Source organism: Psittacula echo (genome assembly GCF_963264785.1).
Source record: "Psittacula echo genome assembly, chromosome: 1".
In the NCBI taxonomy this organism is placed as follows: domain Eukaryota; kingdom Metazoa; phylum Chordata; class Aves; order Psittaciformes; family Psittacidae; genus Psittacula; species Psittacula echo.
The window spans coordinates 106,331,311-106,355,189 of record NC_137735.1 but is presented as its reverse complement, the minus strand read 5'-3'; the positions used below and the strand labels follow the sequence as shown (position 1 = coordinate 106,355,189).

Genomic DNA, 23,879 nt, shown 5'->3' with positions numbered 1-23,879 from the left:
TGGGGCTGAGGGGCTAGGATGGCTATAGATGAAGGCCTGTGCCAGGCAGTGTTCACACAGCTTGGGGTACGCAGATCGTGTTGCTCCTTTTGCAACAGGGGAAGGGAAGGGGAGGGAGGTTTGTGCCAGCCACCATCTGGAGTAATAAAACCCTGGCACCAGGGGCCCAGATCTTTTCTGCCTGAGTCGTAAACTGGTGGACCCTGGTGGCGTGGATATCCGCATCCTGTGATAAGCTAATTATGTTTCTTCAATTAAAGTTTCTTTAAAAAGGATGGGGTGAGGTGTTCTACTGTTTTTTTCTTATTATGAAGACCTACCTGGCTAAGCTCACCAGCCAACAGCAGCAGCGCTGCAAGTCTCCTCTTCCAGTAGCCTTTCTTCACTTGAGCTATGCTTCCATGACCTCTTGAGCTCAACTACACTCTAAAATATGTAAACTATACATTATACTAAACTATACATTAGCAAATGCTGCTTAAAGGAAAAACAACAATAACATGACCCCACCCCTTCACTTTGGTTTTACTAACCAACCTTATTATGCACATTATGATGGGATTAAACGGTGTGAGGTCAGCACCTTACCTGGTAAATCAGTGTGTGTGGTTACAGAAGCACATGGTATGGGTGTGACTCACCTGAGCTGAGACTCCAGCTTGGCTGAATAAATGAACATTGTCAAGTTTATGTTGTTAAATACTTGGTTGTGTATCATCTTCATCACTATCAGCCATGATACAGAGCCTGGGCCGGTTTCCACTGTTGCTGAGGGCCCGGGCTCCTGAGCCAAAACCCACAAGGTGAAATGTGTAGCGCTGCCTGGGCAATGTACCCTGGCTCCCAGGAGAAACCAAGCCTGCATGATGTCCCCGAGGTACTAGGAACACTTCGGAGGACATGCCCCAGTGTGTAACTGCCATAGTTCGAACTCTACATAGTCCAGACACTTAGATTTTCCTCTTCCAATACCAAAAAAGCATGCAAAACATCCAAAAGAAAAAGCCCAACCAGTTTTCAGAGAAACAGTATTCCTGCAGAACTGAATAGCTTAAGAGACACATACTAGTTGCAAGTAAGATATCAAATTAATGCAAAATTCAAGCTCTTCTGCTGGTCCTTTATAAACCAAGCACTCCTGCTGCAGCATTGGTTATGCTGTTACTTTAAACAGGCAAGAAAAACCAAAACCCCAAACCAACACAACTCTTCTGATTGATTGATTGATTGTACATAATCCCACTGTTATGTATGTAAAACTATGCATGTTTTCTACGTAAAACACCAGAACTTTCCCCTTTGCCCCACCAAACCCCTGCTACAAACAAAGAAACCACAGTGATGGCAGCTCTTAAAAACAACTGTCTTGCAATGAACTATTTTAACCCCAAAAGGCCTCCCTTCTCCATAACCACCTACATTTAGGACTTGGCAAAAATTTCACAGTTCTATGTGTGTTTGTTTTTATTTGAGTTCACCTTTCAGCCTCCACACCTATGCCATGGAAAGCTGTCTAAGTAACAGCCTTTATTTTTCAGCTGCTGCAGCTTCCCCATCCCAGCCCTCAGCCACACAGGGATCCTTCTCCCAGCCTTCCGCCTTGGGTGATCAATCACCAATGCACCTCTGCTGTCTCTTCTGTCTCTCACACCCTGCAAGGATAAAAGGTAAGTTTTTGAAATTACTTTTTTTCTATTAAATAAAAGGACTAAACTTACAAGAAAACTACAGGCAGAGGAGCTTTGCAGTGACCAAACTGTTCAGACCACTACAAAGTTGAGTTTTCCAATTTGACAACTGATCAGGTCTTCCTTCCCTGGCTAACAGTAGCTGAAAGAAAGTAATTACAATAGTGCAATCCCAAAGTCTTACTCTGTCTACTAAAAGCAGAGGGAAATGGAATAAATCAGTCGCTAAATGCAACCAGCCACTGAGCTACTTGAAACAAATTCCAAGTGACCCGATTTTGCCTCCTTCAGGCTCTGCTCTCTGCCACACGTGGTGAGGAGCTGCCACTGCTGCCATGAAAAGTGAAAACTCCCACCAGCATCTCCAGGGCCAGGTTTTGTCCACACTCATTGATTTTTAACCAAGTTTTCTTTAGCACCTGCCACTGCCTTCAGCCACTCCTTGCCCTCACACAGCCACTCAGCAGGAACAGGCCTTGCGGCTGGGACCGACCCTGCCTCTGCCTTTCAGTCACAGGGCTGAAGCCCTCCAGAGCCTGGCACTGATCTACTATTAAGGGGCAGGTAATAGGTTTCTCATACAGCCCACTTCTAGCCATTTCTAAGAGGAAGGGCTTTTACCTCTTAGTTGGGAACCAGCTCACACCCTCAAACCAGCATTTCTGAGCTCTCATTGTCCTTCAAGCTAGGTGCAAATCTTCTGACCATTACATTTTATTACAGACTCAACCTCCTGTTATGGAAAAACACTTGCCACAGAGGCACCAAAGGCTGTGAGTCAGCTCTACCATGACCGCCCAGAGGCTCGGAGCGATAAAGCTTTCACCGGCTCCAGCCAACACTTAATGTCTGGTGAACAAAATGTTCTGGAAAAATGACGTGCCTTCTGTAAACACATTTTTCTGGCAGGTGAGTCCTGTTGTCTTAAACCTGGAGAGACTGACTCAGCTTGGCTCCTGCAGGAGCCAAGGGAATGTGATGGTTGGAGGGGAAGGTGGGAATTAAGGGGGTGGAGAGAATGTTGTGTGGGAAGAAAAGCCGGAGGCAGCGCTAAGCCCCGCACAGCCTCTGGTGCCAGCGTGCAGAGCGCCACTGCTGTACCCAGCGGTTTACAGGAAGCTTATGTACGTGCTGCCCACCTCTTTCAGGCCAGTTTTTGTGCCAAGGCAGCTTTCCAACATGTCTTTTGTGGGCAGGAAGCCGTCAGCATGGTGACAAATTGCCATAGCGCATCCCTGCCTGACAGGCGGTAGTTTTGCTCCTCCTTGGCAATGGTGTCTAGCATGACTCCTCGGATGTCCTTGGGCTTCCCTGGCATACAGAACATGATGAACAAACCCAGGCAGTCCCGTCCCACCAGGCAGCAGAACTCCACCGGCTTCTCAAACCTGATCCTGTTCTGGAAGCACTCATCTGCCAGTGCAGCTTCTCGGCAGCAATCCTCCACCACCTCAGCTATGGAAAAGCTCAGCCGGCTGTAAAGCCTGCGTGGCAAGCTGAAGTTTTATTTGCTTGTCAGCTCCAGACAGGGTCCAGATCCAGCCCATCCCAAACAGGGGGGACTGCTGCTTGGTCATTGTGCTGGTTGTGATATGTTCCTCCACTCCCTTTTTCAGGCAGAAGCTGATGAAGTTGACCAGATATCACTCAGCATGTTTGTGGCTGGCTGGAATTTGCTCTGGGGATCCAAGGTAGTTCTTCAGCCTTTGGGATACATGGACCACACCTCGGCTGAAGACTTCACAGATGATGAGTTTCAGCCTTGTTCTGCTGGTTGTCCTCGTCTGAGACCTTCTGGCTCATTTTCCATGCAGGAGGTCATTTCCACAGGTAGACCACCTCGGGGAAGTCCCTTCCTATTCCATCAAAGGCTATGTAGGCACTGGGTTCAGCCAGACCTATTGAGCATGCACATGGTTACCTGCCACCCTCCAGCTGAAGGTCATGGCAGTGGCAGAGCTAAGCCCTGTGAACCCGCTGCTGTTCTGCAGGGCAGGCAGGCTTCCTCCGTGTGTTTCTCTGCGGCTGACTGAGCAGCAACCAGCCCGACAGGCCCACTGACTTTCACACCTACTGAATTCATCTTTGCTTGTTTCCTCATTGTTAATTCTGGCACCATTCCTTTAGCTGATGCTATCTCATTCCAGACCGATCTTATCGCCTTTGATCTCTTTCTAGGACTATTACAGAGAAGTCATTTTATTGGCACTGGGTGTTTCCTGGACATGAAACAACCTTTTTCTTTTAATCACCCCGAGAAACATACGCATCCAAACCTGAGGACTTCTACAGGGTGCCTGAAATGACACAGTGGTCTTTCCTGATGGGCTGTTGCCTGCATCCCAGTATTAACTGCTGCTACAGTTGTGCTCTGGCAGTGCACATGGAGCAATGGCCATAAACTGAAACACGAGAGGTTTCACCTCAGCCTGAGGAAGAACTTTATGTTGAGGGTGGCAGAGCACTGGAACAGGCTGCCCTGTATAAGTCCTCAGGTTTGGGGGCATGTATGTAATTTAAGCAAATAGAAAAAAAAGCTGGGTTTAATTTCCATAGGCTCTTGATGGATACACATCTATCTTTTCCTCATTACTGTAAAAAAACAGACAACAGTTTATTATATTCTAGGTTTCAAAGTGTTTAGCCTCAGTGTTCCCACTGAAATGTTCATCTGCTGATTAACAAAAGCACAGAAATTAAGGTCACAAGATAGGATCCTGCATTTTCTGGCCTGTCATCTGGGCTATGCTGGGCAAAACCTTGATCATCATTCATACCTTCACCTCAACACCACAATGCAGTAGCTGGAGCTCCCATGACTGATGAGGGCTGTGAGGGCACAGGGACAGGAATGACACCTGGGACCAGAAAGACAGTAGCTCTATACAGGTAGAAGGACCAGAGCTGGTCTTTCGCACCCTGTGAGGACTCCCTGAGGAGTACACACCAAGCAACAAGGAAGCACTTTCTCATCACACCATAGCAAACAACCCAGGATCTTTCAAATCTGGATTCCAGAAATAAGTAAAAAGACTGAAGGTAGTTGATTTCTCAGCTGTTAGCTGAATCCTTCTGCAGGCACTATCGACAATCAAACTGAATCCACAAAAAATGTGCAATTTTGCCCCTCTTCCCTCCTGTGTCTTTTGAATAGAACAAAACAAGCTTCCTATGAAACTAAAATGGGGAAAAAAAGGACATTATATTAAAAAAGAACCAGCTTCCAGAAACACTTGGCATTTTCCACAGACTTTATTGGATTTTACGTGGCAATACACAATAGTTATGTTGCCGTCTTCAAACACACACAAATTTAAATACCCCAACAGTATCATTGTGTGCACATGCACATATAAACTTCCTGACTTGATCACTTGCTTTCATATTCCAGCCCATAAAATAACCAAGGTTCAGAGGACAGGCAGCTTTGAAGCGATGACCTGATTTCCAACTGGTGAACCTTGACCATGAGCCAGCACTGTGCCCTTGTGGCCAAGAAGGCCAATGGCATCCTGGGGTGTATTAGCAGGGGGGTGGTCAGTAGGTCGAGAGAGGTCCTCCTTCCCCTCTACTCTGCCTAGTGAGACCACATCTGGAATATTGTGTCCAGTTCTGGGCCCCTCAGTTCAAGAAGGACAGGGACCTGCTAGAGAGAGTCCAGCGCAGGGCAACTAAGATGATTAAGGGAGTGGAGCATCTCCCTTATGAGGAAAGGCTGAGGGAGCTGGGTCTCTATAGTTTGGAGAAGAGGAGACTGCGAGGGGACCTTATTAGTGTATATAAATATATAAAGGGGGAGTGTCATGAGGATGGAGCCAGGCTCTTCTCAGTGGCAAACAATGATAGGACAAGGGGTAATGGGTACAAACTGGAACACAAGAGGTTCCACTTAAACTTGAGAAGAAACTTCTTCTCAGTGAGGGTGACGGAACACTGGAACAGGCTGCCCAGGGGGGTTGTGGAGTCTCCTTCTCTGGAGACATTCAAAACCCGCCTGGACGCCTTCCTGTGTAACCTCATCTAGGTGTTCCTGCTCCGGCAGGGGGATTGGACTAGATGATCTTTTGAGGTCCCTTCCAATCTCTAACATACTGTGATACTGTGATACTGTGAATGCAGGAATGGGGTTGTTTGGAGCAGAATGCTACTTACACTGGACTTACTTACACCATCATCTGCCTTTGACAGGCTAGCACTGGACTGAAGAGAAATCAGAGACTATTTGTGCCTATTTCAGCACATAATATTGTGTCACTGGGTTTCCTTATTTTTTTCCTGTGAATATCCAGTCATATTCACTAGTGAGATTGAACCTGGAGGAATACTTTTGCTCAGAGGCCTGCACCATGTCTTCTCAGTGCTTCTGCAGCATTTGGGAAAGCAGGGTCTTAAGCCCAACTTACATGTGAGTAATAACCATATTACAGAGTATTCACAGAAAGTGAGCCCTGAATTCCCATCCCAAGCATCTGCATCCTGAAGCTGAGAGCGGGCATTCCACAGTGGGGTATTTCTGCCTGAATAAAATAGCGCAAACACCCCCAAGACTGCAGAGGAGTAAACAACAGTCAGCAAATTATTTACAGACAGGAATTAGTCAGGCACACTGAATAAAGCTTCAGTTGGGATCTGTTTGTAGATAAATGTTAAGCAGCATAAACTATTTTACGTATACATTATGGATTGTTTGCCTGGCTCCAATAATTAAAGAGAAAATGGCAGCACTTGATATAATGCGTAACACAACTGGTCCACATCAAGTTTTTCATCTTGCTACATAAATAATAGCCTATGCTGCACATCCTTCAAAGAACAAGGCTGGCAATAGCTTATCAGATTACAATAATACAATGCTAGAGTGTGTCTCCAATCTACCCCAATCTATGATGGGAGCTCCCTTGGAAGCCCTTGAACCCTGAACCCTGTAAGAACCCTTCTTCCTCTCCTAGCTTTGGTAATAGTGTTTCATAAACACCCACAAAGTCAGCACAAATCTGACACCCCTTGCACCATGCCAGCAATGTGTTGGGAACAGTCTCACTTCCAGCAAGGAGAGCGACGAAACAAGCCACAAACGCTTGGTACAGCAACACACCACCGCAAGGAACAATTCCAGGTGTACTTTTTTTGCCCTTACAAAGCAAAGAAGCTTCATGCCATTGTGCTAAAATACATGCAACGTTCAACACCGTACGAATGACCACTGTAATAAACAGAGTTACATTTTTGCCATTTGCTTTTGGCTAGGACACTTTGCAATACCAAAGTCTGACACAAGATTTCCACTGGCTTAGTTATTAAAATCTGATGACCTTCAATAGCAGAGGAGCTGTGCTTGGAGAAGGTAAAATGATTTTGATAGCTGAATTTTGGAGAAAAAGTCCCACTTATGTTTAATATTCTGAAATAATATATTTCCTATACATTTCTCTATATAACTTTATACTTTTTTGCAACTACACCATCTTTACGTTAGTCACAGCACAGAAATATCTCTTCCATATGCAGGGAGTACTTTCAACTCAGAGGAAATTTTTATGGCACAGAAGTGTTAATCACCTTGTTTGGATGCTCTAACTACTGCTGCTGGGAACAAGAAAGAAGATGTTTTAAAATGTGCAGCTCCTGTATGAGTCACTGCTAGAAGAAACCTGCTTTGTAATTGTTTCATCATCCCAAATGGAAGATCATTAAACTGTGCACTTAAGTAAAAAGCAATGAAAGAAAACAGTTCCAAAGGTCAGCCTGCCTTTTCCAGTAACCAGCTGGTATGCAAACTGGCATAATTTTTTGTACAACCCTCTCCCCTTCCCCCACACCTCGAACTTTCCATCACTCTCTCTCACAAAATCTAAATTTCTGCTTTTATATGTACTTCATATACTTCTTTTTTCCTTTTTCTTTTTTTATAAAACTGTATAAAAATAAGAGCAACAGTCAAGAGCTACTGGGGGGTTTACGCAGGGCATGGATGATTAAAATTCTACATTGGATACTGTAGGAAGGGCAGAACTGGCATTTGTGCAGAGCAAATGAACTTGAAAAAGAGCAGGAACATCTATTTTTCAGCTGAGAGCCTAGAAAAAGCTTGTGCATGATATCTACAGACACAATACTTCTACCTAACAACTTCTGTTATTTTGAAACAATATAAAGTATTATCTGAGGCCATGAATAAGCAAAAGGAGCACTATTATACCACATAAAATCAAATGCAACACTCTGAAACATAACCACCAGTTTGTACATTAAATATAGTAAAAACAATTACCATTCACCAGTGTCAGGGTGTTTCTTATGGCAACTTTAGAGTAGGCACCTTTTTGTTTTCCTAAATTCTCCAGCCCCCAGTGTTACTTCTAAGAAACAGAAGCAAGAGCAATGTAATGTACATGATCTGCTGCCCGTCATGTATAATGATGACGTTTCTTGCACATATGAAAGTGAGCCTTTGCCAGTGCCTGGTGGTTACTGTCACACGTTGGAGTCCTCATCCGTTATACTGGTGCTAGGAGAGCGAGTTGCAAAGTCTTTAAACATTTCATCTTCCTTCAACATGTGCTAGAAAGGAAAGAAGGGAAAAGTCAAGGTTCAGGCCCTCACAACTGAAACTAGGCACTTGGGATGGTCGGTCCAGTCATGTGCCTGGCAGCAAACACCACCATCAGCCCTGCCAGCCACTGCTTTGCTCTGCTGAGGACATTTATCACCCATGCTGGTGAAAAGCCAGCTCAGTGCTGCCAGCTGGCCCAAATGGCTCAGGCAGCACAGGCTGGAGCTGGGCTTCCACCCAGAAAATGTGCTGCGACCCTCAGTTGGCAACTCACCACCCAAGAGCAAACCACTGGCCTCTGCCCTCACCAGAGGATGGTGATTCTGTGAGGAGAGCTGGTGACCACGGGCCACCAGCCAGAGGAACCTCCTGCCAAGATGGGCAAGTATCTTCTTGTAGAACCAAGTTTTCTTTTCCCCTCCATCCATGTACAAAACCCAGAGAACCTCAATTAACCCAGAGTTTGATGAGGCTTCACTATATCCATAATTTACACTGTACTTTATATATTTTAGCCCTCTGAGACCAGTAGGCTAGCCAAAGACTAAGGCCTGCCATGCACTGAGATTGATCAAAGCAACTGCCCCCAAATTACAAAACTCAGCTGCTTGACAGAGCCACTAACAGCAAAGAGAAGTTGTACTTAGTGTATTTGTATAAAATAGCATCACTCTCAATACTAGTGACCGCTAAGGGGTTTATACCCATCTTAGAGAAACAGAGATCTTATGCCACAGGCCCCACTTTTAAGCCTTACTGTCAAGTTGTTGATGCCTTCAGAAAACACTCCTATTTGCCTCACTGTTCCTTCTGAATCTTCCATCTACAAAAAAACAGTGAATACTGAATCAATAATAAATTCATTTCATGCCATGACAGAGTGGCAGTTAAGTGCAGCACATAATGTAACTGCTTGATTACAGCAATAATGGTCAGAGCAAGGGAGGAGTGTGCACCACCAGGAGAGAACAGTTATGCCAGAGTAGCTCTTAAAGTCACTGCATTCACAGCTTGAACCTCCCTGGACTGAGAGACACTTTGTCAGTAATGCTGTGTGACTGCAAGAAGTCAGGACCTTCACAGGCCAAAGCAAAAGGAAGGCCTCCCTGGGAAAAGCAACGTTTTCCACCAAACCTGACAGCACAGTCAAGGACTCCAGACTGCTAGAACTGGCTTACCTGCTCCAGCCTGTCCAAATCATCATCATCATATACTCGGATATCCAGGCCAGGCTTAAAACCCTTCTTTGACCCACTTCCAGACGCCCGTCCCAGCTCCATAGGACATACATACTCCTCCACATCATCTTGCTTCTTCTTCCTCAGGCTTCCAAAACTGCTGAAGGCAAGTTTCTTTGGCTTACAAGTGAAGAGAAAATTGACAATAAGTTAGACAATCAGCAAAGAATTAACAGATCTCTTACTGCTGCACGGGTGTTTCAATAATGGTCAAAACCCCACTACACTAATAAATAAATATCTTCTAAATAGATGTATTTCATGCTAAATGCATCTAAAAGAACAAGATGTGTCCCCTCATTCTACAATTGTTAAGACAACACCATTTAAGGATCTCAAATGAGATCAGAATCCCACTGCATTAAACTGTGAGCATATAAATAGTAAGAGACAGTCTCCCTTCTAAAACATCTTACACGACAGACAGAAGGACAACTACAAGAGTACTACCTCTTGTCTGTGCATGTGAGAGGCTGAGGTGTGGTGCACTCATGTGTCAAACATGAATGTCAAACAAGTGTCAAACCCAGATCTGCTGAGTTTTGCTTTCATGCATCTTTCATTAGCAGCCAGCCCGTTTTCTCAGACCTTACTGAACTGCCCTCCAAACACAGATAAAACCAGCACAATGGAGATATAAATGCTTGCCTGGAAGCTCATGCACCAACCCAGAACAACTGACTTACCTTTACTTTGGCAGTGGCTGTTAATAGGACATAGTCTGGGGACTCCATGGCTTCACGTTTCTGCTGCTGGGCCTCCTGACCAATAAGGAGGTTGAAATGAGTCGCCAGGTGCCGTCTCAGTAGTGTTTTGTTTGGTGGGATGTTCAGCAACTGTGCCATGGTTTCTACATTGAAACGAGGCTCCAAAACCTATTAATCAAATCACAGAGAACCCAGCTGAAGCCAGTACTGTGCGATGAGGTCTCAGGTACATCAACAGACATGCCTATCCTGGTAGATTCCTAAGACTGCTTTGTGGTTTTTGTTTGTGTATTAGAGGAAAGACACAACAAAGAGTGAGAAAAGAGAGTTAACTAAAGAACTGATAAAACGCTACCTCCGGGCTTTCCTTCTTGAGTTATAAATAGAAAAAAAATTGGCAGGTAAGAGGAAAGGAACAGATAAATCCACCCTTAGCTCATGTAATGTGTGAAGCTGCCAAAAAATGTTTACCCGCCGTCCTCTTTAATTCTGGAAAACGTAGCTAGAAGAATCATGGAAAATAAACAGATGTAAAATGTTTGGAGTAGGGATATACTTCTTAATCACCACAACAAACTTCTGCCAGTGTACATCTTGTCTGGAGTTTGTGATGGTAATTAAAAACAATCCTGGTTTGACACTGAAATTGCAAATTTTACAGAAGTAACAAGCCTTCCTCACAAAATAAGAACATATCCAGGTCTAGGACCAGATCTAAGAACAAAGACAGTGGTTGTTTAGCAGCATAATAGCAGTGTACAGCACTGTAGGACAGAGGGTGGAGAATACCATATACAAATTAAATTGTGAGGAGAATACACATAATCAAACCCATTGCTGCCCATGCTAGTTCTGCCGTAGACAGCCATGTCCATTAAGAAAAAGGGTACTAAATCTTGATTGTGACTTCTCATTAAGCAGGATAAGAAGACAAAGCGTGTGCAGAACAGATAACATCAGAACTTTGTTCTTGCAATTCTCAGCCATGTGTTTTTTTAATAAAATGGAACAAGCAAGCCAAAAACCTTACCATCAGTCCCCCATGCACACCGCTCCCCCGCAGGTTAGGTGCATACTCAGCCAGATCAACAGAGCGTAACCACTCCATCACGCGATGGTTGGTCCATTGGGTGACCTCAGAAGGTGTAACGTTATTCTGTGAACAGGAGGAGCAGGCAGTTAAGGAGACTTCCTATCTCAGCTGTTCCAGCCCCAGCCTTCACTGAAACAAACCCTTCCCGCCCTTAATGAATGCAAGCCCACCTTGCACTGAGGAAAAAACCAGCCAGCTCTTTCTGGATTGCTGTCTTGAAGCAATACCAATGTGGCCATGGGTCTGGACAGCGGACAGGTCTGTATTATGCTTCACATCATTTGATTACCTGTTGTGCACTAGGACTACTTGCAATTTCTACCAATAGAACTGAAAATTTAGCTAGCTCCATGAGCTGCTGTGCTTTTCTTGCAGATACACATCATGAATCTAAATCCAAGAGTCTGAGTTGCTTCATCATCCATTGCTCTATTCAGCTTTCAAAACAAACTGATGGCAGCCTCCTCTCTGGTAAGAGGGCCAAACTCCCCCTTTTACACCGAACATTTTGACACAACCATCAATATTGCAGAGAGTTACACAAGACTTATGGGAACAGTGCACTGAGTTCACGATGATTTATGTTCCAGACAACACATCAGAGTCTAGGCCAGAATAGCCAGCTGTTGGTTAAGAAGAAAAGCGGAAGATTTGGCAAGGGGAACATGAGTCTGGGACCATGGCAGTAGGAGGAAAGTAAGTGGTGTTGCAGGTTGTAGTCGCAGAGCATGAGACTGGAAGAACAAGATAAGAAAAAGGAAAGCGAAAATGAAATAGAATGAAATAGGAAGGAGACAACAGAAGGAGAGAGCAGAACAGGAATAATTAGAAACACCAGGGGACAAAAACCTAGCGGACTCCTCTTCACAGCTTCATTTTAAGGCAGTACCTCATCAGACGGCCTCCTGCGCAGGCAGTTGGGCTCAAAGTTATTTATTCTCAAAACCTGAATGGCTCTCTTGATGCTGAGGTGGTGGAGGACACTCACAACTTTCAAGGACAGCAAGTCATCCTGTTGAAGAGGAAGGAGAATCAAACATAAACATACTTATTGGTGGAAACAGCACCCAATTGGAGGAGAGTGCTTCAGACCCTGGCTTAAAAAGACACATCAGATTGATACATTCTGGATTAAAATTTTAATATATGAGATGTGATTAATGTCAAACCATCAGTCCCAAAATAAAAGCTTTCCATGTTGCACTGTACTAGCTCCTGAGTGATGTTCTCCCAGTAGGGTATACAGCTCTGTAGGGAAACCGGGGTAACAAGGAGGGAAAAGGGTAAGATGACACACCCTCAGCCATCTATTTAGAACCAGGACAGCTTTCCAAACACAGTGCATCAGACTCACCCGGCATCTGCATTTAATCCTGCCAAAAGTATTAATACCACAAATGCCCAGCTAAAAGTTTAACCGAAAACAATAAATTACCCTGAAAATTGAGGCATTCTGTATGGTTAGAAAGAAAACAGAGAAGAAGAAGAAGGTGTGCCAGGTTGGTCTCCCACAACTGCAAATGCTAAATCTTTCATAAATGGTTGTCACAAATGATGGAACGATGGAAAGGGTGACTATACCCAGGCTGCAGAGAAGCTCACTTTAAGTCTCCTTTGCCCCAGCTCACTGTCATAGTAGGTCCTACCTTGCACAGGCACTACTACACACACATGAAGTGTCTTAGAAGTCCAATTCTCCACCGGTGCAAGTTGGCTGACTTTGATACATTTATACATCCTTGTGTTAGGGCTAACCTGGCTTAGTATGTTTTAGTGTTACTTATGTGTTATGAATTCTGGACTCTATTTGGTCAGAATATGTATACTACATTCCTTCTCTGTCAACCTATTACTTTTCTTTCTTTTTTTAACACTGACTGTTGAATACTAAAAGTTCCCTTCCATTACAGCCTATGCTGCATCTTAACCCACATTCATTCTTATTCAGTTAATACAGCAGTAGTAATGTCTCCTAACCCAAGACCAAGCTCTACTATTTTATACTAATGTACAAACCCCGAACCCCACTACATAAGCAGTGAGTATTTAACATTTGACCAAAATGGGCTCAACAGCATAGTCATGCCAGGTAGGTGAGGCAGGTCAGTCCTGAGCAGCAGCTGCAGTTCCCCAGCAGTGCTGTGCTTGTCTTACAGGAGGAGAATGAGATTGATCAACCTTAGGCTTTCTCCCACTGCTATTGCAAAGCCTACACAAAATACGTGCAAATATGGCATAAAAAGGTAACTTTTAGTCTGCCCATGGCATGGCTTATGAAAGAACAAGAGTATGATTGCTTTCTTCTTTGTCATACGGAAGGAATTATTATTAGCGATGCTCAGTTTGCATTTCTGTCTCCAGAGAAGAAAAAAGGTCTTATCTCATCTTACCTGAGACCTTACACCAAGGAAACCTGCTGGGTTGGCTTTACCTGACCGGCAGTAAAGTGGGATGCTGACACTGGTGCTAAGCATTTTGAAATACATAATGCAAAAGATATTAAATGTAGCTTGTTTTCAAACAAGTTGACGCTTAAAACTAGAGTCTTCTTCAAAGGAAATGGCTTGGGGTTTTTTTCACTTAAGCACCCACATGAATAGGTAAGGAGACTGAATGTTTGCTCACTGAAGAAAAAAATTCCACCTGCTGCTATTAATTAATAACAACCTGAACAGCAAAGGCCCAGCTGCATGAACTGTGACCACAGAATTTGCACTTCTGTGTACTTACTAACACTGCCTGAGCACATCAGTGTCACACGTAAATGTTCAGCACAAGATCGCCCATTTCTCATGTGTGGGTCTGGGCTCTTGCTTACTATGTTTGCTTTTCCACGTCAAGATACTATCTTTAAACCTGGAAATAATATAGGAAATACCTGCAGGTGAGTAGCAGTATCAGGCCTTCTGTTTTCCATAGGTTACAGGTATTAGCATTAGCTTAACACAGGACACCCACTACAGTTTCAAGGGGTCCTTTAAACACTGCAGTGAAGCACACAGACAAATATGGCATTCTGGCTTATCCCTGTACCAGTAGCAATGCCTCTGACACTCTGACCTTCCTCAGCATTCTCCCTATGATCATCCAGAAAATCTGAAGACCTGATTTATGAACCATTCACAGAATCATAGAATGGTTTGGGCTGGAAGGGACCTTAAAAGATCATCTAGTTCCAATGCCCCCCAGCCCCCCAAGCTTCCACTAGATCAGGTTGCTCAAAGCCCCATCCAACTTGGCCTTGAACACTGCCAGGGATAGGGCATCTACACCTTCCTTGGGCAATCTGTTTCAGTGTCCAGTCCAGGAGGAACATGAAGGTTGGGATGGAAAGGTTGGAGGGTGTTACGTGAATTTAGTATCTCTGCAGTTGCAACAATAGGCTCAGTGACAACAGAGTCTCTCTAGTCTCACCTGGTCTTTAGTGAGCTATCTGGAGGTACACTCATGTGCATAAAAGCAGATTGAAACTAAGAACATGAGTAAGATGTCAGAAAAAATAAAAGCAATGTACTTACCACGCTCATGTAATGGAGCATTCGGCCATCCACCTTTCCTTCATCAAACTGGGTCTTATACTGGGGGAGGCCAATGTCATCCAGCCACCCTAAGGCAGACACAGACACTCACATTAGTGTTGTAGCCAAGTTCCCATCCTTTGGGCCCCAAGTTAGCTATGATTAGGAACCCCTAAGTTGCTGCTTCAGCATGTAATAAAACCTTACTGGTAACCCAGTGGTAATCCAATTTTCCGTGATTGTTTTCCTCTTCGGATCCAAGTGCCTGCAGAGCAAGCTGAAGCTTCTTCCGATGCAATGGGTGCTTTATCCCAAGCTCCTGTGAATGGAAGAAAAACAACAGATCTAGAGACAATACTGTATTTTATTTCTCCCTCTGCTTAATTATAAATGGTTTCAGAGTCACACTGCACACAGCACTTGCCGGTGACTTGGCAGGTGTATTTTCTATTTGCTGAGTATCAGCATCATTTAGCACATGTTCAGCACTAGGGAAAGGCCTGCTCATAGTGGTGGGCTGATTTCAAAACATGGTGGATTCTAAACTGCACGAAAACATTGGCCATAATAATCTCATACCAGGTTAAAAAAATCCCACAGTATAGACCATGTTAGCATTCAGAAAAATGCTTGATGGGACTACTTCCTTCCCCCCAGCTTAGGCAGGTAAGGTTAAGAGATTTATTTAGTTAGGAGCATATGAAGGTCCCACAAATTACTAAAATCAATGCTTCCAAATGCATAACACCTTTTTCGGCTTAGTTGCAAGTGCAGCCATTCTAGGACCTCTTCAATCCCATACACACTTCCACCAGTGCTTGCTAGTCAATGTTACCTCTGATAACACCATTACATGTCACTATGTGCATATCACACTTTTCTTACTCCAGCTGCATTGTAACTACAACTCTGAATTATCCCACTGCCTGACTGAGAAAACAGGCTATTTGGTGAGTGACTTTTTGAAAAGCTGAAAATTCACACGTTAGCGAGTACTGTGGATTCAAAGTATAAATTGGATCAATTTTTTCTCCTGTTTCTAATTTTAGAAAAAACAGTTTTGTAATGATTTAAGACAAAGAGACTGACCATCTTGTGTGTAACAAATCCTTATTCCTCTGTGTAAAATAGGCAGAAAATACAATCAGACCAAACCAGCAGCTTTTTACAGCCTTCTCACACAGGCATAAAATAACTGCACCATACATGACTGCTAATGAATCAAGGCCACAAACCCATATGATAATGAAGCACTCTCATGTGCATATTTTTAGAAGGTGGCATAGCCAACTGGTATGTCCCTGCTTAATGAAGTTAAATCACATTTAATTATTAGTTTAATTACAGAGAATTGCAATGCAACTAGAAAGAGAAGTATCTGGCATCACTGCAGATGACAATATTTTAAAACCTCATAGAATCACAGAATAGTTAGGGTTGAAATCTTGTTTTACTTTTATTTTTCCTGGGCGCACCTTACAGACATGATTTATATGCCCAGAAATAGCAATGGTTTTGTGATTCCAACATTTCTCACCTTTTCCAGATCCTGCTGAGAAGCTTGCAGAAGTGTTTGCCCAGACAATATCCAGTGTCTGCCATTACTTATGTAAGAGCCTAGCCCTTGGTCCTGGAGCCAGTTGCAAACCTGCTCCTTTGTCCACTTTGCGAATGGCATGTCCAGCTCACTACAGAAGATTTTACCAAAAAAAGACTGATTAATCCCATACCTCAAATCTCCTATTCTCATACATAATGATAAACACAAAGCCTAAGCCTAATATATTAGTATTTTGTGGGAACTGGGACAATCTCTGGGGAAGAACATGCAGCATGGTCAGCTTCTTTGTGAGTCTCACAAAGAAGAGGGTGTCTCTATTCAAGGACAGATTGGATGAAGCTTTGAGCAACCTGGTCTAGCGGAAGGTGTCCCTGTCTGTGGCAGGTGGTTGGAACTGGGTGATCTTTAAGGCCCTTTCCAACCCAAACCATTATACTATTCTATTCTATGATTCTGAACTGTTAGCACCATGAAGTGCTGATTGCTGCTGATCTCCTGCCACTATCACAATAAACACAGTCTATATACACTACTGAAAACAACCACTTTGCTGCCTTGCACAACTGAAACTCTGAATTGAGACCATGATTTTCCACATTAGCCTTTAACCCCCCAAAATGCACCACAAAACATACCAGAGGAATATCTGTCATTGCCATGTGAGGACTCATGCCCTGCTTCAGATGACCTCACAAGTGTAGTACTCTGAAGCTATGAGCAAGGAAGGCTCCACTCTGCAGCAGGACCCCACCACCCAGCAAACAACCTCAAGCCTACAAAGATCATCTCTGAGAGGATGACACAGCCTAGATCTGCCTGTTTCTGTCTGTCACGAGAGGAGACATTTCATTTCATTTCATCACTGTGCTTCTCCTTTAGGTCACATGCTCTTGGGAGCAAGCACCAGCACACTTTGCACCACTTGTCTTACTTGTGAGACTGCCCCAAGTCTCGAGACCAGCCCAGTCGTGGTCCTGCAGTTGCTCTTGTCCCTCCTCTTTTGAACTCCGTCTCAGACATGTCATCTGGGTTGAAGGTGGTGGACTGGCTTCTTTTGAGTCTAGTTTAAATGGAAGAAAGCGTATTCACATTTGTCTAAGGAAAAGGCATGCTGCTACTACAGCAACCAATGTAGTCAAGATCTACACAGGGTTTGTAGCTCTTCTTCTACCTGCCATCAAATGCCATACTGGCTCCTGCACTTGAGACAGTAAACCACGGAGCCATGCACTGGAGAGGGGAAAAAGGGAAGATGTGTTCCTAGCAAAGACCTGTGCAAACCCCATCTCTGGAGAATAGTAATTTCTCATCTTTCACTTACTTTCCAAATAACCTCTTGATTCCCCTGGCCTTTTTCCTGGAATCTGGAGAAGGTGGCGTCATCTGTAGACTATCTGCTTCTTTCGCACAAGGAGGCAAGCCAGTCAGATCCAAGTTATCTGCAGATCCCTTCTCTGTTTCAGCTGTCAGAAAACAATAGCCCCATGAAGACCCACTCAAGAAGCACTGTGCAGACACACTCCTGAACTCAGGAACAGCTCTTGCTACAGTTGTAGAGAGCCACCATGTTAAGGAAATAGGCCATAGAGGGATGGGAAAATCCAGGAGAATCAACATGTATTCCTCCTTCATGGGCCTGACTGGGAACACTCCAAGGCAAGGCTCTGCACCAGTTAAGTGCCTTGCATCCAAGATGGGCAACAACCACCTTGAGAATTAATCAGTGAATTAAGTCCCAAGTTTACTCTTCTTGGGGAGTGCTCCTACAATCCTTTCACAGAGCCAAGGCACATGGATGTCCAGAAATAATTCAGTGCCATGGCAGGGAACCAAACCAGGAGTCCCCAAAGCAGAGAAAAATAAGTAATTTCCCTGCAGGCATCTTTCCTAATAACCTGCAGTATTCCATAAGTTCCCCATCCAGGAAATTCCAGCAACAACCAACTCCTGTTCCAGGAGCAGGAGGGCCCTTTTCCTCTCATTTCTGCAAATTGTGGAATATTTTGTTCCTCTGCAGAGAAACACCATAGAATTTAGGCTCTTTTTGAACTTGATCTTCTGAGTGATGCACAAAACCTCTCTGATTAGAGACCCTACACATTACCACCCACTCTAAAAACATTAGATCTTTGATCTGTAGCTGTTGTTTTCTATGACAACAAACCTGAGGGCTCCTGTCCCCAAAAGGGAAGTTGTCACAAAAGTCAAACTTACAAAGAAGAAAATTATTTTAAGATCATTTAAAATAACTGCAGTATCTACTAGGCTACATAAGCAGAGATATGCCAGCAACTGCCAGACAGCTGAATTAAACTACCATGTGGAGTTTATGCCATTTACTTGCTGGGAAACAGTGACAGCATGAGCCTGTTCAGATGAAGCAGCTATGGCAAGGCAGCCTGCAGCAGGCTGACAGTCAGATCTGTAACCACTTTTATCATGTTTTAACATGGCTGTTTGATTAGATGACCATTATTTGGTTTTGAAATGGACTCTAAGGCTTCCAGGAGAAAACCAAACAAGTTATGTGAATCAAGGTAGAGCGTATATTGCTGGGACACGTGGTCTCAAGCCACAGAATTAACACTGAGGCAGCCATAACGTGCCACAAATGGCAATAAACTGCAGGCTTTGCCAGCTGGGCAAAGTTTAGATGATTCAGTCAGAATACATTTGAACATGTCCCATTTTCCACTAATGCTTCAGATGTTAAACCTTGCAGTGAGGCAACAAGGTTGCATAGAAGATTATTTATGGGCACTCTGGTTTGATCACTGTTCAATACCTGTCAGTGAGGGACAGCGCTAATGTCAAACCAAGCTTTTGCATGTGTGGTTTTTGCTTTACTTGTAGAAGAAAAAGTGCTAGCTTAGAAAAAGTACAATTGAACAGCTTTCTAGAGAGAGAATACTAGGACAAGGTTGGGTGCATTAGTAGCAGAGATTTGCGGGTATTGCAATATTTGCTCCTTGTACCTGACTGCCTTTCACACACTGACACAACCCCACTGAACACTCAGCATTTAATGGGCCATATGGGAAACCAAGGCCCAGAGTACTTGGTCTCTTCATCAGCGAGGGGAACACTGTGTGGCTGCACGACAACCCCAACTGACACAGCTTTGCTTGCTAAGGCAGGACCCTGCAGGTCTTACCTGCCCTTGCCACAACCACCCAGGGAACACTCACCATCACTAGACTGGTTTTTCCTATGTGAATGGCTCCATCCCCATTTGCCCTAATTATTTCTCATTTGTTTATTATATAACTAATAACTGCATCTTAGAGGAAGAATTACATATCCTACTCCCCAGCACTGCCCACAGTGAACACCTGGGAAATATACCTCATTCCCTGCTTTGCAACCCTTTAAGCTTTCTCCAGGACAGATGAGAGCACAAAGGTGCCTCTGGTACTTAAACATCACTGATTCTCACCTACTACTTTGTCTGTGGGTAACTTTGTGCTCAAAGTTACAGCAAAGGTCTCTGCAAATTAACCCGCAATCTCTTATTAGTAGCAGTTACTGCGAAATGGCACAGCTGACTTTTAGCAGAGGGCAGATGTTACATGAAAACTCCTTTTAGCGATGGACAAAAATTTCAATGCAGAGCTCTGGTGTCTAGCTCTTGTTTGAAAAGTGTGTGGCCATAACCAGCTGTTAGCAGCAGTCAAAACACAGCGCTGGTACAGGTAGACATGCAGGACTACTATACCTAAAGTAGGTGCACTTGCACTTCGACTGCGATCTTCAGATATCCAAACAACGCACATAACCACACGCAGCACAAGGGGAGAGAACACGCAGAGGGACAAGGTAAAACACAGTTCAAAACTTACATCAGCAAAATACAAGACAAAAGGAGGGGAGTACATGAGACACATGCGCCACACGCAACGCTGAATTCACACAGAGATTAGGATTACCAATTCACCGTTAATCCCCCTCTCACAAAAAAGAAATGCAGTGGAGCTCCATGGTGGAGAGGGTAAGAGCACCACAGTCACTTTGGTGCAGGGAGGTCACTTGCTCCATGACACATGGGGCATGTGACTCACATGGGCTCTCATGACGTGGCAAGTATCTGGACACCAGCTTTACAGATTTCAGAAGCACTGAAATGTGGATAACATACATAACTTACTCAGATTTACAGGACCCTGATCTAGATGGCTTATCTTCCAATCCTTTATGACAGTCACAAGTACTCCACTTGGTTAGACAATTTCAGGATGAAACAAACAATTACACAAATGCACACATGAAATAAACCAAAGCTAAGAGCCTAACCCTCAGAATAGACTGTACATCTATTCCAAGTAAGCTAGCAAGTTTCCATGCTATGTCACAGGCAAATATGGGTAACATATAATAAACGTGTAGGTATGTTATTTCTTTCCAACAAAAGTCTAAATTTGTCTTTGAGTAGGTAAGAACAAGGTACTCTTCCGCTCAACAAAGCAGAAGCTATACCCCTTTGGGTTTCTGGAAGATAGCGATACATTCCTGTATCTCGTCCAAGAGAAAGCCAAAAATTTTATATGAATGGCAGTAGATCTGATGCACCGACTCACTTGATGCTTGAACTGGAACAGTGGAAAGACTACTACAGCAGTGCAGTGAATGCATGTAGGTTTTCATTCGGTGGCAACAATGACTCTAGCATTAAGCAGAACATTTTGTTTATTTCTTTGTTAAGTGCAAATATCATCAAATGACAACATCAAACAACCTCCCCTCCATTCCAGGTGAGCTTGAATAACTTGTCAATCCTGTTCCTGTTGTCGCTATCGCTTTTGCAAGGCTGCTTAAATACACATAAAGAGGAAAACTGAGGCTGCTGCCTCATTTCTGTACATCTGAAAATGTAATGAAAGACAAACTGAGGATGTAGCCAGGAGAAGAAAAAGACCACAAATCCCACGTGTGAACTACTGCCAGACAGCTAGCATTTCAAAACAGCATCAATCCACTACAAGGTCCCAGGAGAGATATCACAGCAAGGCCGAAACAGATCAAATACTTGATTACATCACTGAGGGGTTTTTTTGTTGCTGTTTGATATTTTCCAAACCTTCTACTGAGAAAAGTGCCACCAAGTCACAGTGAGCTTCTTACAGTTACAGTGGTTATTAAGATCGTTCAAAATACACAGAATGTGCATGCAGGTGCATGATACCTACCCAGATTGGGGGCACTTGCAGTCCTCTTGTTATTTTTTATCTTGAAAAAGCCTCGTCCAAACGAAGATCTGGCTTTACGGGTACCAAAACTATCCTCGTCGCCTGTGCCACCATGAGAAGGAGCCTTTGGAGGGAGGGTTGCAAAATTATTACCTTCCACAGGAGGTTTAACCTGCTCAAGTTAGGGAAAAAAGATTCAGTATCAGGAAACTGCTAAAGGTCTTTTGAGAAAGACTGCAAAGTGACTGCCTACAGACACTCTGGAGAGTCCCTCTCATTTCTTATTGCAAGAAAACAGAATGTAAAAGCCATAAAGGAAAACATAAACAAGATCTTCATTTCAGTATGTTCAGGAGCCAAGATTACTATCACTACTTTCTAAGAGTAACATGTCTTTTTTAAGATGCTTCTCAGCTTCTGCAAGGCTGGCTTACAAGTATGGACAAGGTAAAAATACAGTCCCGGAAGGCTTTGAACTTTTTCAGCTTTCTAGGGTCTCTGTCCCCTCACTGCTAGATGTAGGGGCAGTGGGAAACAAAAGAAAGAGGGGAGACCCCCACAGTATATCGGTTCTCTGCCAAGTGCCAGACAACTCTTTTTGTCTATCACTGCTCTGCAATTTCAGAATTAATGGATTGATTGACTATGTCCAAGCAGGCAGTATAAATACCAGGACTGACATCAGACACACTTCAACTGTCTCTTCCAAAGAAGGAGGGAGCAAACCCATTCACAATCCAAATATTATCTTTTGGCTTTTGCTGAATCGATACAGCATTGACCCTACAAGAGGTATGTCATTTCTGCTTGGGTCTTTTTATACGTAATAATTGTTGCATGCAAACTATGGTCATGTGGTAACTGCAGGGTAACTGTTCTGCAATGACAGTCTTTTTCAGACCACAGTTGCTAGTCACAGAAAACTATCTGTAAAGCCAAAGTTTTTTAAAGAGACACTAATCAAAGGTAATTACAGGCTCAGTAAAATACTTAATAGTTAACTTTGCTACTTATCTACTGGTAGAATATGTGGGGAAACGTTAGCTTAGATGGCAACCTTATGCTCAACCAGACTGAAAGATAATCCATGTGTGAGAAGACAAGAATGTGTGAGACACTATATGCCTGACACTGAAGGGATGGTGACAACCATCATGTACTCCTCGCTATCTTGTCTGCAGGTCTGCTATTCCCCCTGTGGAACTGCATGCCACAATTTCACACAACTGAGCTTTTCAACAGTTGCTCACTGTGTGCTTCTCCATGTACATGCATGAGCGCGCACACACATTACCTCTGTTGGCTTCTGTGCAGAGTCTCTGTCCTGTTTGGGAAAGATTAATAAAAACATTTAAAAAGTCATGGTTTATAATCAGCATTCAATTCATTACCCTGAGTTAAATTCTGACTGTAATACCCTTCCTTGCCTATTTTTCCCCTCCCAAAATAAATCTCTTCAGAGCTGTATTTCACACAGATTAATTCTTGCTTTCTTTGAGGTCAGTGAGCTGACAAGAAATTATGGTTGCCTTGCTTTACTTTGTAAAGGATTAGCTGTGTACTTAATTAGCAACATGCAGTCTGTTAAGGCACAAGTGCAAACAGCTGGAATCAGACAGGGCAGAAGGCAAGCAGATAAAACATCCACAGCCTCCATTACTTGGCTGTCCAAATGAACAAAAAAACCCCTAACCCATGAACTCTAGCTGTCATCATCAAGTTCTGGTTACATTTTCAGTCCTGTCAACATTCCTCCTGAGCTGTAAGGCACAGCTCAGCGGCTTGGGTATCAGGGAACTCAGAAGCTTTAAAAAATTTAGGCTGTCAAAAAAGAGCACAGGAATTGCCCTGACTTGATAACATTTGATAACAGGCTAGCTGATTTTGATCTCTTCAAGAGATCTAAACTGAAGCTATCACCAGACATACAAAGGCTCAGTATTTTGTTCCTGATCACTTAAAATGTAAGTCATCCCAGACTCTGCATGCATTAATTTACACAGCCTTCCAAAATTGTTTGCTTTAAACAGAGGTAGGAAGTGGTAGTGGGACTTACTTTCTTCATGTATGAAATCAGAAAAGCCTATCAACTAAAAAACACCAACCTCATTATCTGAGGAAAAACACAACAAGAGAGTCTTGAGTAAACGTCTCAAGTGAAAATCAAAAAAAGCTCCTGTGTTTTCATGCACAGATTTTCTCCTTTAATAAAATCTGGACAACGTCACATGTATGAGATCACTCCTAACAAGTGACATGAGGAGCCCTACTCTGACGCAGAATTTCTCAGAAGGTGGCAGCAGTGTCCACAGGGTCATTGTCACAAGAGATGTCACTC

General features: G+C 43.6%; 3 protein-coding genes across 7 annotated transcripts in view; 1 reads left to right on the top strand and 2 right to left on the bottom strand.

Annotated features, from left to right (window-relative positions):
• Nucleotides 1-7,373, top strand: part of CYB5R3 (cytochrome b5 reductase 3) — a 31,957-nt gene extending 24,584 nt beyond the window's left edge. For 2 of the 5 annotated variants that reach the window (XM_080639253.1, XM_080639251.1), the window contains 4 exons: nt 1,539-1,667; nt 2,412-2,597; nt 3,305-3,518; nt 7,197-7,352. The gene's annotated coding sequence lies outside the window, so the exon portion shown is untranslated. Of the gene's footprint in view, nt 1-1,538; nt 1,668-2,411; nt 2,598-3,304; nt 3,519-3,866; nt 3,938-7,196 lie in introns of those variants that run through there. The other 3 variants (XM_080639255.1, XM_080639254.1, XM_080639252.1) reach the window with 3 other exon arrangements.
• On the bottom strand, nt 2,798-3,882 carry REP15 (RAB15 effector protein; the record flags this gene model as incomplete). The annotated part of the gene is given in 6 exon segments (XM_080639256.1): nt 2,798-2,901; nt 2,904-3,141; nt 3,143-3,333; nt 3,336-3,376; nt 3,378-3,443; nt 3,445-3,882. Coding segments are annotated over 6 exon segments (687 nt in total). The 5' UTR covers nt 3,492-3,882.
• Nucleotides 7,374-8,143: 770 nt separating the features above from the next.
• Nucleotides 8,144-23,879, bottom strand: part of PPFIBP1 (PPFIA binding protein 1) — a gene marked incomplete at its 5' end in the record, with an annotated part of 48,218 nt that continues 32,482 nt past the window's right edge. The window contains 14 exons of the mRNA XM_080639250.1: nt 8,144-8,249; nt 8,999-9,064; nt 9,420-9,599; nt 10,166-10,354; nt 11,217-11,342; nt 12,169-12,291; nt 14,798-14,886; nt 15,005-15,116; nt 16,335-16,485; nt 17,290-17,418; nt 17,680-17,821; nt 20,074-20,106; nt 21,542-21,713; nt 22,836-22,865. Of these exons, the coding sequence (XP_080495376.1) occupies nt 8,163-8,249; nt 8,999-9,064; nt 9,420-9,599; nt 10,166-10,354; nt 11,217-11,342; nt 12,169-12,291; nt 14,798-14,886; nt 15,005-15,116; nt 16,335-16,485; nt 17,290-17,418; nt 17,680-17,821; nt 20,074-20,106; nt 21,542-21,713; nt 22,836-22,865 (1,629 nt within the window). The 3' untranslated portion in view covers nt 8,144-8,162. The remainder of the gene's footprint in view (nt 8,250-8,998; nt 9,065-9,419; nt 9,600-10,165; nt 10,355-11,216; nt 11,343-12,168; nt 12,292-14,797; nt 14,887-15,004; nt 15,117-16,334; nt 16,486-17,289; nt 17,419-17,679; nt 17,822-20,073; nt 20,107-21,541; nt 21,714-22,835; nt 22,866-23,879) is intronic.